This window comes from Podarcis gaigeae, assembly GCF_964106915.1.
Source record: "Podarcis gaigeae genome assembly, chromosome: 18".
Taxonomy (NCBI): domain Eukaryota; kingdom Metazoa; phylum Chordata; class Lepidosauria; order Squamata; family Lacertidae; genus Podarcis; species Podarcis gaigeae.
The window spans coordinates 581773-595296 of record NC_139696.1 but is presented as its reverse complement, the minus strand read 5'-3'; the positions used below and the strand labels follow the sequence as shown (position 1 = coordinate 595296).

The 13524-nt window shown below is 54.3% G+C and overlaps 1 protein-coding gene across 2 annotated transcripts in view; it reads right to left on the bottom strand.

Moving 5' to 3' along the window:
- The window catches only part of ARHGEF18 (Rho/Rac guanine nucleotide exchange factor 18), a 52464-nt gene that overhangs the window by 12365 nt on the left and 26575 nt on the right, over positions 1 to 13524 (bottom strand). For both annotated transcript variants that reach the window (XM_083720180.1, XM_083720179.1), the window contains exons 11-19: positions 12357 to 12424; positions 11109 to 11172; positions 7097 to 7235; positions 4781 to 4893; positions 4297 to 4437; positions 3341 to 3591; positions 2833 to 2958; positions 2106 to 2223; positions 877 to 1125 (exon numbers count right to left, since the gene is read on the bottom strand). In XM_083720180.1, coding sequence (XP_083576306.1) covers positions 877 to 1125; positions 2106 to 2223; positions 2833 to 2958; positions 3341 to 3591; positions 4297 to 4437; positions 4781 to 4893; positions 7097 to 7235; positions 11109 to 11172; positions 12357 to 12424 — 1269 coding nt within the window. The remainder of the gene's footprint in view (positions 1 to 876; positions 1126 to 2105; positions 2224 to 2832; positions 2959 to 3340; positions 3592 to 4296; positions 4438 to 4780; positions 4894 to 7096; positions 7236 to 11108; positions 11173 to 12356; positions 12425 to 13524) is intronic.

The following is a 13524-nucleotide window of genomic DNA, read 5'->3' as shown; positions in this document are numbered from 1 at the left end:
CTCCAGCAGGAAGGTAAACGGCGTTTCCGTGCGCTGCTCTGGTTCGCCAGAAGCGGCTTAGTCCTGCTGGCCACATGACCCGGAAGCTGTACGCTGGCTCCCTCGGTCAATAAAGCAAGATGAGCGCCACAACCCCAGAGTTGGCCATGACTGCACCTAATGGTCAGGGGTCTCTTTACCTTTACCTTAATTAATAATGAAGAATATGCGGTGTTAGAAATAATGCATGAAACCGCAAAAGGGGCCGGATGGGAGTCAAAATGTTTTGTGTGTTTTTTCGAACACTGGATTTGTGTCATGTGTTTTAAAAAATTATTTAATAAATAAATTAATGAGGGTTCCCTTGGGGTCCCTTCCGACTCTAAGCAGGCCTGAGCAGCCCTGTCAGAAAAGATCTTGCAAATAAAAGAGAGTGGTTTGTCACTGGCTGACTCCCGGTACCTGGGCAGGCTGCACTAAAAAAGGTAAAGGGACCCCTGACCATTAGGTCCAGTCGTGGCCGACTCTGGGGTTGCGGCGCTCATCTCGCTTTGCTGGCCGAGGGAGCCGGCATACAGCTTCCGGGTCATGTGGCCATCAGGACTAAGCCGCTTCTGGCGAACCAGAGCAGCGCACGGAAACGCCGTTTACCTTCCCGCCGGAGTGGTACCTATTTATCTACTTGCACTTTGACGTGCTTTCGAACTGCTAGCTTGGCAGGAGCAGGGACCGAGCAACGGGAGCTCAGTCCGTCATTGCGGGGATTTGAACTGCTGACCTTCTGATCAGCAAGTCGTAGGCTCTCTGGTTTAACCCACAGCGCCACCCGCGTCCTGCTTGCCTGCAAATCCCGTCCTCTGTCCCAGCAAACTTTGGGGGGAAGCCGAAAGGACCCACCTTTGAGGCGCCCGGAAGCCGCCTTCCAGCACAACACGCCGTCCACCAGGAGCCGCCTCTGGAGCATGTCCTCCTTGCGGAAGACCAGGCCGTTCTTGAACTTCCCCGACGACTTCACCTCCATCTTGGTCGCCATCTCGCGCAGACGCTGCCCCTTCTCGTTCTCGTTGACCTTGGCGTCGACGGCCGTGATGACCTCCTTGATCAGCGCCAGCGCCCGCGTCAGGTCCTCGTACTCCTGGGTGCCGGCTGCGGGGAAGAAAGCGGGGGACGGTGGAGGAATTCGCTCCCGTCCCCCCGGGGGCTCTGTCCATTCAGGGACTGCAAGGAGCTAAGGAGAGCCTGGCTGCAGGATCAGGCCATCGGGGGGTCCTTCTGGGCCGGCATCCTGTCCTCAAAGTGGGCAAATGGAGCCCCCCCCCCCACAGGGAAGCCCCCAAGCATCTAAGGATTTTCTATTTAAGTTACGTTACAGTCCAAAGGCCATTCATCAGGAATTAAGGATTTGTTTTAAGTTTTTCATGTGTGCTAAAACTCAGCCTAAGTTTTATTTTTTTATTGTTTAACCACATCATTTAACAAACAAGGATAGATACGCTACAATGTCATTGTTTTAGTTAACTAAATTGTTTAAATTGTTATTAAGGAAATGACTGTTTTTCTCCTTCCAATAAAGCACAGCAGAAAAAGTTGTCCAAGTATAAACAGTTAACTTATTAAACCTCACGATAATTTCATAATTATCTGTCTTATGTATTTCTACTAGCAGAACCAAATCGGTAATTCTTGATATAGCTGTAAAAACTACTCTGGGAATTTATTATTCCGAAACCGAAACCTTTATCTGGTTGTAAATATCAAGAGTATACCCGCGATAATGAGTCTTTCTGTAAAAAAAAAAGTGATTTTAATCAAGCCTTACTGCCTAGTGATTTAAATCAATTTAATTTAAATCAAATGCACCCTGGTGGAAACCTTGCAACTTTTTTAGCTTCCAGGACCCAGGGGGAGGAATCAAAGCCATCGCTCCCCCCACTTTCCCCTTTAGCAACACCCACCACCTAAATGCAGGGGGGGGCCAACAAGGCAGCCCCCCTGAGGCTGGAAAGGGTTCTCCCCACACCCGAATGGACCTCGAAGTTCAGTCAAGAGGGGGAAAGGGATAGAGCCATTGAGCCGGGAGGGACCTCTAGAGGTCCTCTATCCCACCCACCCCCCGCAAGCCGCACCTTCCGTGTTCTGAATGATACGCTCCACCAGGACGGGGTATTTCATGATGCGCTGGGTCACCAGCAGGTTGCACTCCTGGACCCCGAGCCGCCGCACAATGGAAGAGTTGCTGATTCTCTAGAGGGCAAGGGAGACGAGAGATCTGGGCGGGGAGGGCTTTGCTTCGCGGGAAAGGCTTTGCGGCCCCCAACCTGCCCAATTCAGACCCCCAAATCTCGCTCTCCCGAGACAGACTGCCACTGAACGCAGGGGCTTGGTTATATACACACACACACACACAGAGTGGAACCTGGGTTCTCGCATTTGATCCATTCCGGGAGTCCATTCGACTCCCGGAACGGTTCCAAAACCAAGTCGCGGCTTCTGATTGGCAGCAGGAGCTTCCTGCAGCCAATCGGAAGCCGTGTTGGACGTTCGGCTTCCGAAAAACGTTCACAAACTGGAACACTCACTTCCGGGTTTGCGGCGTTCAGGAGCCGATTTGTTCGGGAGCCAAGCCGTTGGGGAACCTAGATACCCCTGTAATTTCCTTTTATTCTTTTATTTATACGCTCCTTTTTTTCTTCCAAGGTTCTCCTCCTCTCCCCCCCCTTTCCATCCTCACAACGACCCTGCAAGTGGGGATTCGAACCCAGGTCTCCCAAGGCCATACTCTGTTCTTCACCGTTATGTCCCGCTGGCTGAAGGTCCGTCCCCCCCCCAGTTCTCCTTTCCTGGCCCCCTTACCTTGATCAGGTTCTGGAACTTTTTGCTCTGTTGCAGGAGCTCTTTGTAGTGGGCGACCGCCTCTCCGTGGCTGCTGCAGAAGACCCCGTACTTCTCCTTGACCAGCTCGCCCGTCTCCCCCGAGAACTGGAAACCGGGGAGGCAGGAGAAAAGGGGGGGGGGATTGCATCACAGGACCGCAATACCTCTTGACATATGAACCCACCCGGACCCTGAGATCATCTTCCGAGGCCCTCCTTCGTGTGCCTCCTCCTCAAGAGGTGCAGAGGGTGGCAGCACAAGAACAGGGCCTTCTCTGCAGTGGCTCCCCGTCTGTGGGAATGCTCTCCCCAGGGAAGTTCACTACACATCTTTAGGCGCCAGGCAAAAACGTTCCTTTTTAACCAGGCCTTTGGTTGACATCCCATGCCCTTTTTTAATGTGTTTTTTTTAAATTTGGGGTGGGCTATTAGGTTGTTGCTCTGCAGGCGGGGGTGAGGGGAGAGAGGCACCCCCCCCCCGGACCCACCTGCTGCACCAGGAGGGCCCCGATCCGCTGGACGACGTAGTTCCTCTCGCTGCCTTCCTCCAGCGCCTCCTGCCGCAGCTCCTTCAGCTGCGAGAGGAAGGCTCCATGCAGCTCCAGCAGCTCGTCCGCGCAAGGGAAGAGGCGGAGGATGGTGGCCTGGCCAAACTGCAGCTCCTCCCGCATGGCTCGCGAGTAGACCTTCAGCATGATCTTCAGCGTCCGGACGTGGTGCATCTCAGTCTGCATCAGCTCTGCAGGGGGAAGCGCATCACCCTCGTTTGATTCCCGACCTTACACCCCTCCCGACTCCCCCAAAATTGTACATTTATTTACACCTCCAACATAACACCGAATATCCTTTGTTTATTTGATTTAATCTGACTGGTGTTAAGTGCCATCTCCAAGCTAACTTATAGTAATTTTCTTTTATTCTTATAGATGACAGTTCCAACGCACGATTCTCCCGTTTCCCCCTAGCTTTGACTATCTCCCCTGTTGTCTCCTTTTCCCACGCCTCTTTTAACTGATCTTTTTGATCCTCTTTTTTTTCTTCAAAATTTTTTATTCATGTTATAACACAAATAAACAATACACACAGAAATACAAACAATATCTTGTCTTATCCTTATTTTGTTAGGTGAGCTTCCCCAAGACCAAATCTTCTTGATCTACTTATTTCTACTAATATTCTATTTCACCGGTTTCCCCCTTTTATAACTGTATTAGGCAGCTCCATTTGTGCGAATGGGGACCTGCCCTCCCAGCTAGCTTAGGGGTCTGGAGTCGGGGGTCCTGCCTGCACAGGCAGGCAGAAAGCAGAGACAAAGCTGGGACTCCTCCCTGCCTCTGGCGCCCCCTGCTGTCAGGCTCCCTGCTTCCCCCCCAACCAAGCGCAAGGGGCCCCGGCCAGAGCCGCCACAGAGAAGGCCCCGCGGAGGCGATTCCGGGCTCCTCACCGTAGATGACGTCTTGCCTCTTGGCGACCTCCCTCTCCTGCTGCTTGGCGTAGGCTGGCTCCACCGCGAGGCTCCACGACGGGGCCTCGAACTCCCGGGCGTCCGTCTCCAGCTCATTTCGCAAAGAGGTGTACTGAGCATCTGCAGGGAGGAAGAGGCTGCTGCAGACAAAGTGCTCGACGGGCAGTTTCCCCCCCGCCGTCCGACGCAGAGCTCTGGCCACGGAAATGCCTTTTTGTGGCCGGAAAGCAAAACCCTGCTAATTCTGCCGCTCGCTTGTCTCTAACTGTGGCTCCTGCATTGCAGGGGGGTGCACTAGATATTTGGGGGCTTTTTTCTGACTACACTACACAATTCTGATTCTCCACGCGCAAACACACACGCACGCTCTCTCTCTCTCTCTCGCACACACATGAACATCCCCTGTCCCAGCGCACTGTTACCACAACCCCACATCTACAGCACAGGATTAGGCCCCACTTACCTTCCACAAAGACCGATTCCGCCGTGGAGGGGGCCACGGAGACAACGTCCTCGGAGGCCACTTTGGGCTTCAGGAAACCCGAATCCCCCTCGTCCATCTCTGCCCCCGTGAGCCTGAACAGGGGAAAATGCAGAGCTGGTGTCAGAGGAGCTGCCACCCCCATTTGACTGCCTAGCCGGGGGTCACACAGTATGGGGGGGCCCTCACACCTTTGGGAATGGGACGGCGGAGGTCACGAAAGAGGAAGAAGCAGCATTGTAGGATTGTAGAGTCGGAGGGCCATCTAGCCCAGCCCCCTAAATTTTTGAGCCGGGGGGGGGCTGGGACCCACAACCCAGAGATGAAGAGTCACATGCTCCACTAACTGTAAGAACTGGGGGAGGCAGGGGGCTGCTTCAGTTTAAGAGCATCGAGGAAGGGATCTAAAAACACCAAGTCCGGGGAGAACATTCAGTGCCGCAAAAAGCAAACGAAAACTCTGAAAGCAGGTAAAACCACACGTCTCCCTCTGTCGCTGGAGGCCTGAAGCAGGTCCAGAGCTCAATGACTTAAGGCGCGTTTGCTGGATCAGGCCATCGTCTGCTCCAGCCTCCTGTTCTCACTGGCCAGCCAGAAGCCTCAGTGGCAAACTGGCAATCAGGATTCGAACCCAAGAGCTCTCCTGTGGTTTCCAGCAAGCAGAACTCAGAAGCATCACTTCCTCAGACGGTGGAGGCAGAGGCAGAGCTGTCCTGGGCTAGGAGCCCCCGAAAGCCCCCTCCTCTTGCAAAGCCATCCAAGTTGGGGCCCCCTCCCTGCCTCTTGTGGAAGGGAGTTCCGCAGATTAACTCCATGCCGAGCGAAGGAGGGCCTTCTTTTATCTGTTGCAGGGGACAGGGGAAAATCTTTCCCACTGCCCAGCTCGCCTTTTCTCTAAACCAAAAATTAAGAAAAGCTCTCTGGGGCTGTAAGGGGGTGGGACGGGGTGGGACCCCGCAAGCCCGTCCCAACAGAAAGATTTACAAAAACAGGACAGAGAAAACCACCCGTTCAAAACCTGCGTGCCGAGATTTGCTAGCATGTCGAGAACAGATTTTGCTGTGTGCCAATGAGTTTTGAAGAGCCGGCGTTTCGGTTATGTAATAAACCTCCTTTCTGTGCCCCCTCGCTCCCTCCAGTGGCAATACCTCTGCCCACCCTCCTTGCTGTCCCCGAAGGCAAACTCGGGCTGATTCCTGCCCTCACCCACCCCTCTCCCTCGCAAATTCTTGCAAATTCCAGCCCCCCGGAAATCTCACTCCCCACACTCGAGAGCTGGCCCTCAGCCTGCCAGCATCAGGAGACGTTCGCAAGCTCAAAGGGAGAGCCGTTCCTTCGCTCAGAAAGCGGAGCAGTGGGGGACCAAGACCCACACCAGCTCAATGGGAAGCAGCCCTGAACCGGACGAGGGGCGCTTGGTCCCCCCCCCCCCGGAACAAAGGATGCACAACTTGAGATTCTGACAAGGACATCCAAGCGCTTTCTATACGACTTGGATATCTATCACACGTGTATTTTCAAGGCGACTCTCATCTTGAGCCAGGGAAAAATATTGAACTAGACTTGATAACCAGATACGGCTGATATCCTTCAACCGGGCTCTGCAGTTTTAACCCCCCGTGCAACTGGACTCAGCCAACATGCCTGACGGATAGTTTTGCTTCCCACCTGATCTCCACCTGTTGTTCTAAATGTTCTCTATGTTACCTCGAGGGTGCTCTAGTCCAACCCCATGCAATGCAAGGATCAGAACCAAAGAATCATACAGTTGTTCAGTCAGAAGGGACCTCCAAGGTAATCCAGCCCAACCCCGGCAGTGCAAGGATCTATTTGCCCTACGTGGGGCTTGAACCCACGGCCCTGAGTCGCGTTCTGAGCGAAGAAATAAAACCAAGGAAGAAAGGATTTCATACTGACAGCAGCCTCGTGCTATAAAACACCAGACGGCAATCTCCTGAAGCTGTATCCCCCCCCCTCCAAAAGAACCAGAAATATTCCAATTTAAAATCATGCTTGCATCTGCCACAAGTCCGGGGTTTGGGGGGCAGGGTCTCCCCACTTTGGGGGGTCCTTTGGACCCATGTTTTTCTGCAAAAGGGAGTCTTACCAGGTTGGGACGGCTTGTTGGGTTTGGAATGCCTTATGCAGATTTTTCAGTTTCGTTGTTCTGCATGGAACAACGACAATAAAGATGATTGTGTCGCAGGAGGAGAGAAAGGCAGGAGGGCTGTGCCAAAGGAGGGGACGCTCTTTCTCGCTGCCTCCCCCCCCCCCCCGGAGCCCCCAGGGCAGACTCACCCGGGCTTAGCGGCAGCCCTGACGGAAGCTGCGGCGGCCAGCGGCGTGGGCGAGCTCCCCCTCTGCGCGATCGTCATCCCGAGGGCGCCGCCATCCGGGCCCAGGAGGGATCCGTGCGGGTGCTCCCGGAAGGCGGAGGCTACGGAGGCAAAGGCAGAGTTGGTGCTCAGGAACCGGGCGGCGAAGGGCGGTCCGGCCGCCCGCAGGAGCCCCCGGCCGTCCGAGTGGGGCCGGAGGACGGAGAGGATCCGGGAGGTCAGCAGCTCGTTCTCCAGGAAGACGCTCTCGTTCCAGCGGTTGGAGAAGGAGCCGCAGAAGAGCAGCTCGGAGGGTGCCGCCGTGGCGCCGTTGCCACCCTTGGATGTGGCATTGCCCATGCCTGCGAAGCGGCAGTGTGGCCCGGGGGGCACGACGCGCTTTTATGCTGCCCGGCCGGCCCTTCTAGAAGTGTCCAGAGAGGCAAGCATGGCTGCTCAGCAGCAGGGGGCGTATTGGCGGAACCAGCAGGCAAGTCTGGAGGGGAGGAAATTGGGCCCCCACTGCGTGCTCTGGAAATTGCTAAGTCCCTCGTTTGGCGGCCGGAGCCCGCAATTATTTACACCTCGGCTCCCAAAGGCAGAACATGCTCCCATGTGTCAAAGAATAGAATTATCTTACAACCGCGAGGGAGGGGGGAATTGTGAGAGGGAATTGCCGCCGCACCAAACTGAGGAGCTGGAAGACGAGCCGAGTCGGCAAACGGACAAGGCGCATTCACCCTCTGAGGCGTTTGATGCACAAAACGGCCCGGTGTAAAATAAATATAATTAGGGGGAGGCCGTGTTTCATCGGCTGGAGACATTGGCAATTAAGGGGGGGGGGAGGAGGAATCGAATTAAGAATTGCACGCTGCTGTGGCCAAGAAAAGGAGAGAAGACACACAAACACACACACACACCTACACGCAGCCAGGAGGGGAAGGGCCAGAGGTAGGCAGAGGCAGAAACTCACAATATATAAGCTGGCAGCCGAACGGCCCCTTAAACCAAGGTGACAGTTGTCAAAACGGAACGCCCAGGTGTCATTTTTGGGCAAGACGGCTCTAAAGTCTTATTTTCCAAAGGATGGACTGACTGGGATGGATTCTCAGTTAAACACCTGGTTAGTTCAGAGGACTACCTTGAGCTGGGTTAAGAGCTCTGAGATCCAGGGACAGGCCACCAATATATTGGTCTATTCCAGGCTTCCTCAAACTCGGCCCTCCAGATGTTTTGAAACTACAATTCCCATCATCCCTGACCATTGGTCCTGCTAGCTAGGGATCATGGGAGTTGTGGGCCAAAAACATCTGGAGGGCCGAGACTGAGGAAGCCTGGTCTATTCCGACCTCTTTTCAAGAGGATATCCTTCCCAACGGCGAGCGGCAAAAATCCGCTATAACATCATTTGCTGCTCCTGCTTGGGCTACCCAGAAAAAGCATTTGGGTCCCCAAATTTCATTCCCCTCGTGCAGATGAAACACCACGGACAGAATTCAACAGGGTGGGGTCTGAGCGGGTGGAAACAGGAGTGACCCAAGGATTCCCAGACGGAGACGTCAGCGGGTCGCGAGAGGTTGAAAGCCAGGTGCAAAATGTGCTGGGCAACTTTTGCACAGCGGAGGTACAGCTGGCTCTGAAACCTTGGGGAGCTGCTGCCGAGTCCATGCAAGAGACCAAGGGCCTAACTTGGAATTGGAAGGACTTTGGGGGGGTGGGTTTGCTTCATTCGTACGGCAAGCACTGCAGCTGAGCAGAGAAGTGCCGCCCTTGCCTGCAGACTCCCAGCTGAAGCCCCGAGAACAGCTGCTGCCAGACAGTGCTGACAGCACTGAGGATATTGGGCTTCTGGGAATATTGGGCTGGAAGAAGACAGCAAGGCCCAGGGGTCTGTTTACTCCTGACAAGCCTGTTTTGCTGGAACGGAGCTCTAGGAAAACCGCAAGGGGCAGCAGGAGGGAAAAATCTCTCTCCGGATCCAACCTCGCTTCAGTCGCCCAGCGCGGAAGAACAGGCCGTTCTCGTTCTCACAGCAGCCTGAAGGTGCTATGGGGAAAGCGGCAGGCAGAATGCGGTGTGGATCAGGCCAGGGTAGAAGCTCTGCCAACCTTTTCTCCCAAACCAGACGCTGGGAAGATCCACGCAGGTTTTATCCGCATGTGGGGAGCTTACGTTTTTGCTCTTCTGGGCGAAAAAACCGGAAGGAGGAAAGCAGCTTTAAGTAGCCAAAGGGAAGGGCTTGCTCGCGTAGTGCAGAACGCACTGCTGCAGGCGGCCACGGCGGACACTGACCTTAGACGGCTTTCAAAGAGACAAATCCTTGGAGGAGGAGAGGGCTGCCGAAGGCTGCCGGCCACAGCGGCTCGGCTTCTGAATCCCAGTTGCTACAAACCACAGGAGGACAGAGGGTTCTCGCACTCGAATCTGGCTTGCGGGTTTCCCACTGAGTCGTCCGGTTGGCCACTGTGAGGAGGCTGGGTTGGTCTGATGCTGCGGCAGCCGGACTCGGCTTGAGTTTTTGTAGAGCCTCCATCTCGGGGGCAGTCTACCTCGGTTCCTAGGTTCTCGGGGGTATTTCTCCGCCGTGAGACGAGGAAGCTGGACTGGAGGGGCCTGATAAGGCAGGCTCTTCCCACGTCCGTCACGGAAACGATTCTCGCCGCACAGGCCCACAGCCACGCAGAAGGGGCTGCCAAAACGAAGTCGTCCCCCCGGGCGCTTCCATCCCCCATTCCAAGCTGAAAGCCATGCAAACTCCACAGCCCTGGAGCCGTCCAACGGATGCCCCCTCCATCTCATTTTCTGCCCTCCGCTGACTTGGGGGGGGGCACGAGGTGAGTGGGAGAACCACCGGCCCACGAAACGGTTTCTCGTCCGGCCAGCTCTCTCCCCCCCCCCGCCCCCCACAAGCCAGGCTCCCCGAAAAGCAAGCAAGCCGTTTTCTGAGTTCAATTAGCACAGCCTGCAGGCTGCCGAGGAAAGACATTGATTCCCCGGCCGCTTCTCTTGACAGACCAGACTGTGCACCGCAGAGATGTTTCAACGGCTAGGCAGAGAGGAAAAAAGGCCTGCTCTCCCCCCCCCCCAACCCGCCTCCAATCCTTTACCCAGCTCCTTCTTCTTTTTTAGCCCCACTCAGTGCCGGGAGCCAAGAAAACCGGCACAATATAACACGCCTGCACAAACAGCCAACCTGATAATATAGATAGATATCTATTTTTCCCCGTTTCACAGCTGCCAAGCAAGCAATCGATGGGGGGAAAACAGCTTATCGATTTTCTCAGGGCTCTGTGATATTCTTTGTTCCCTTTTTTTGTCGAGGTTTCACAATGAGGTGAGATGAAAGGGGGGGGAGAAGCATTAAATGGCGCACATAGGGCGATTTTAGGCCACTCAGGAGCGTTCTAGAGCTTTCCCGAGCGAGGAAAAGGGGGAGCCGCTTTCTGGGCTGCCGAGCGCCCCCCATGTTTGTAGCATTCCATCAGGCCAATGGACCATCTAGTAGCATTCCTGACCTCACAGCGGCCGACCAGTTGCCTATTATGGGATACCCGCAAGCAGGACGTGAGCACAAGAGACCTTCTCTCTACTGGTTCCAGTGGTTTCCAGAAACTGGGATTCAGGAGCATTCCTGGATAGATGCAAAAGGGCGCAGCCATCATAGCCCAATTCTCCTCCACCAAGTTGTCCAGTCTCTTTTTTAAAAGTTGGTGGCCGTCACTGTGGCAGGGAGTTCCACAGTCTAACCATGTGCTGCAGGCAATATTTCCTCCTGTCGGTTCCAGGTCTTCCAACATTTGGGTGCCCGCGAGCTCCTGTGCCCACTTGCTATGCGCCAGGCGTGATTTTACTTCCACCAGGTGGCCTCTTCCTTGCTTCTCCTCTGAACTGAAAAGGCCCAAACGCCGCCGCCTTTCCTGGTAGGGGGGAAAGCCACAGCCCCATCTGCAAGGAAAGCCAGAGCCGCAGAAACAGATTACTTTGGGGGTACGAACCTGGGCTGTAGCTCCGGAGTGAACTGGGTGGAGAGCTCGGAGGGCGGAGGAACAAATCTCTTTGCTGCAAGATAGAAAAGGGGAGGGGAGGCAGGAGAGACAAAACACAATGAGAACAGGAGACTGGACTTGAAGGGCTTCAACGTGGCAAGATATCATGAATCGTGACATTTGCTCGCTATGCAAAAAACACAATACAGTTGTACCTTAGATTCCGAACACCTTGCGGGTCGAATGTTTTGGCTCCCGAACGCCGCAAACCTTGAAGTGAGTGTTCAGGTTTGCCAACGTTCTTTGGAAGACAAATGTCCGACGCGGCTTCTGATTGGCTGCGGGGGCTTCCTGCAGCCAATCGGAAGCCGTGCCTCGGTTTCTGAATGTTTTGGAAGTCGAATGGACTTATGGAACGGGTTCCATTCGACTTCCGAGGTACCACTGTTTGGGGAAAAGCATGAAGCTGGCCAAAGCTTCTCTCGATTCCTGCAGCTCCTGTTAACTCAGCCAGCTCAGCGAACTGCAATAACAACAACAACAACAATAATAATTTATTTATACCACACCCATCTGGCTGGGTTTCCCCAGCCACTCTGGGCAGCTCCCAACAGAATATTAACAAGAATGATGATAAAAAAAGCGATAAAACATCACACGTTAAAAACTTCCCTAAGCAAGAACAGAGGGACGCGGGTGGCGCTGTGGGTTAAACCACAGAGCCTAGGACTTGCCGATCAGAAGGTCGGCAGTTTGAATCCCCGCGATGACGGGGTGAGCTCCCGCTGCTTGGTCCCTGCTCCTGCCAACCTAGCAGTTCAAAAGCACGTCAAAGTGCAAGTAGATAAATAGGAACCGGCGGGAAGGTGAACGGCATTTCCGTGCGCTGCTCTGGTTCGCCAGAAGCGGCTTAGTCCTGCTGGCCACATGACCCGGAAGCTGTCTGCGGACAAATGCCGGCTCCCTCAGCCAATAAAGTGAGATGAGCGCCGCAGCCCCAGAGTCGGCCACGACTGGACCTAATGGTCAGGGGTCCCTTTACCTTTACAGGCAAGAACAGGCAAGGCAAAAATCAGGGTGCGGGGAAAACCACGAAGCCAGCCGACGCCTTTGCATAGCCCGGTCCTTATTTCAGATGTCATGATCTATCATTGCCGTATCACAATGTTTAGCTGGCGATGAAGGGAGGCCAAGAGCTCCTTCTGTGTCTCCCCGCCCTCCCCTGGCCCGAGATTTGAAAGGAGGAAGGTGGCTTACCTTGGGCTTGGCCCCACTGCATTCAGGCAAGAGGGTCTTGCAGTTTTTGTGGACGTTTACTGCACAATCTAAGGAGGGGAAGAAGAAAAAGAAGCGTGGGTCTTCCTTCTTGCCAGGCCGATCCCACAAGTCACAAGCCGACGCCAAATGCCACAGAGATGACATGCAGCACTCAGCCCTGTGGTTCACCTGTGGAACTCCCTGTCGCAGGAGGGAACAGCAACTGCCAAACTGTCCCAGGAGAAAGGGACTTTTCTTTTAAGTTCTCAAAACTCTGAACACAGCTCAAGGTCCTCTAAACTAGCCAGATCTTTCGATGAGAATCAATCACGGCATGTCCAACTGGACATTCCATTGTGGGAACGGCAACCTTGGTTTATGGAGCCATTTGGCGCCTGGCTCATATATCTGAATTTCTGATTGCTGGGATAGCTCAGTGGAGCACGCGACTCTTCATCTCGGGGTTGTGGGTTCGAGCACATGGCGAGCAAAATATTTCTGCTTTGCTGTGGGTTGGGCTAGATGACCCTCAAGATCCCTTCCCACTCATATGATTCTATGATCCCATGCTAATAATAATATTTATTGTTCGTAAAAAGGGAGAGGGGTGGCGCTGTGGTCTAAACCACTGAGCCTCTTGGGCTTGCTGATTGGAAGGTCGGCGGTTTGAACCCCCACGATGGAATAAGCTCCCATTGCTCTGTCCCAGCTCCTGCCAACCTAGCAGTTCGAAAGCACACCAGCGGAAGTAGATAAATAGGTACAGCTGCGGCGGGAAGGTAAACGGCATTTCCGTGAGCTTTGGCTTCCATCACGGTGTCCCGTTGCTCCAGAAGCGGTTTAGTCCTGCCGGCCACATGACCCAGAAAAGCTGTATGTGGACAAACCCCGACTCCCTCGGCCTGAAAGCGAGATGAGCGCCGCAACCCCAGAGTCGCCTTGGGCTGGACTGAACCGCCCACAGCGCCTTGACCTTTTTATTATTATTTATACCCCGCTGGGTTTCCCTGGTCACCCTGGGCAGCCCCAACAGAATATTAAAAACATGATAAAACATCAAACGTTGAAAACTTTAAAAGCTAAGCCACGGGTCCATCATCCAGGCCTGTGCTCAGTCTGGCTCTCAGGCCGAGATGCCAAATAGGTCTGCAGGGAGCAGAGGATGACC